The following is a 913-nucleotide window of genomic DNA, read 5'->3' on the forward strand; positions in this document are numbered from 1 at the left end:
TCTCTCTGGGGTCCTGGGCGGGGGCTCTGGGAGCTTTTCCTCTGACCCTCACGTGCTCTGCGTCCAGCCCTTCTCGGGAGGGAGCCGTGGGACCCGCAGGGGGTGGTTGGACCCCTGTGCTCAGAGGCGGGGGTCCAACCATGCGCTGGGGGAGCTTGACCGCTGCCTGGCTCTCCCTGACCGGAGCCCCCAACGGAGGGGTGCTGGGGGTGATGCCCAGACATTGCGGAGTCGCTGGTCTGTGAACCCCCTGACCGGATGCCGGCCGACGGCCCCTTCTCCCCCCAGGGCAGAGCGGCTTGGGGAAGTCAACCTTGATCAACACCCTCTTCAAATCCAAGATCAGCCGGAAGTCAGTGCAGCCACCCAGCTCAGAGGAGCGCATCCCCAAGACCATCGAGATCAAGTCGATCACGCACGGTGAAGGGCGGGGCCGGTCCTCTCTCCCTCCTCCCTGAAGCGGGGTGCAGAGCCAGGACCCAGCCCCTGCCCTGGGGACCTGCGGCAGCTCCCCCGACTTGTTCACTCTGGGTCGGGGTGAGGGTCGGCTCTCGGGACACCAGGGTCCAGTCAGGCCCAGCTCAGAGGTCCAGCTCCTACCAGAGACCCTGGGCGGGGCCTCCAGGGGAAGGCTGGGCATCCGCTGGTGCAGACTCCGTGTCGCTGGTGTAGCTGGGGTGTCATCGCAGGTCACCCTGGGGCGCCCCACGTGGGCCATGTTGGGCCAGGGCTGGCCAGGCGGGCGGCGAGAGGGGGGACACCAGGTGTGAGGTCCCGGCACCTGCTGAGCTCGGCTCCGTGGTCCTCGCAGATATCGAGGAGAAGGGCGTCCGCATGAAGCTGACGGTCATCGACACGCCGGGCTTTGGGGACCACATCAACAACGAGAACTGGTGAGGGGGAGGACAGGGCC

General features: G+C 67.5%; 1 protein-coding gene across 1 annotated transcript in view; it reads left to right on the plus strand.

Moving 5' to 3' along the window:
* SEPT9 (septin 9) overlaps nucleotides 1-913 on the plus strand; it is a 105829-nt gene that overhangs the window by 102389 nt on the left and 2527 nt on the right. Inside the window, exons 6-7 of the mRNA XM_015559221.1 lie at nucleotides 289-420; nucleotides 812-893. Coding sequence (XP_015414707.1) covers nucleotides 289-420; nucleotides 812-893 — 214 coding nt within the window. The remainder of the gene's footprint in view (nucleotides 1-288; nucleotides 421-811; nucleotides 894-913) is intronic.

Source organism: Myotis davidii, unplaced genomic scaffold (genome assembly GCF_000327345.1).
Source record: "Myotis davidii unplaced genomic scaffold, ASM32734v1 scaffold274, whole genome shotgun sequence".
Lineage (NCBI taxonomy): Eukaryota > Metazoa > Chordata > Mammalia > Chiroptera > Vespertilionidae > Myotis > Myotis davidii.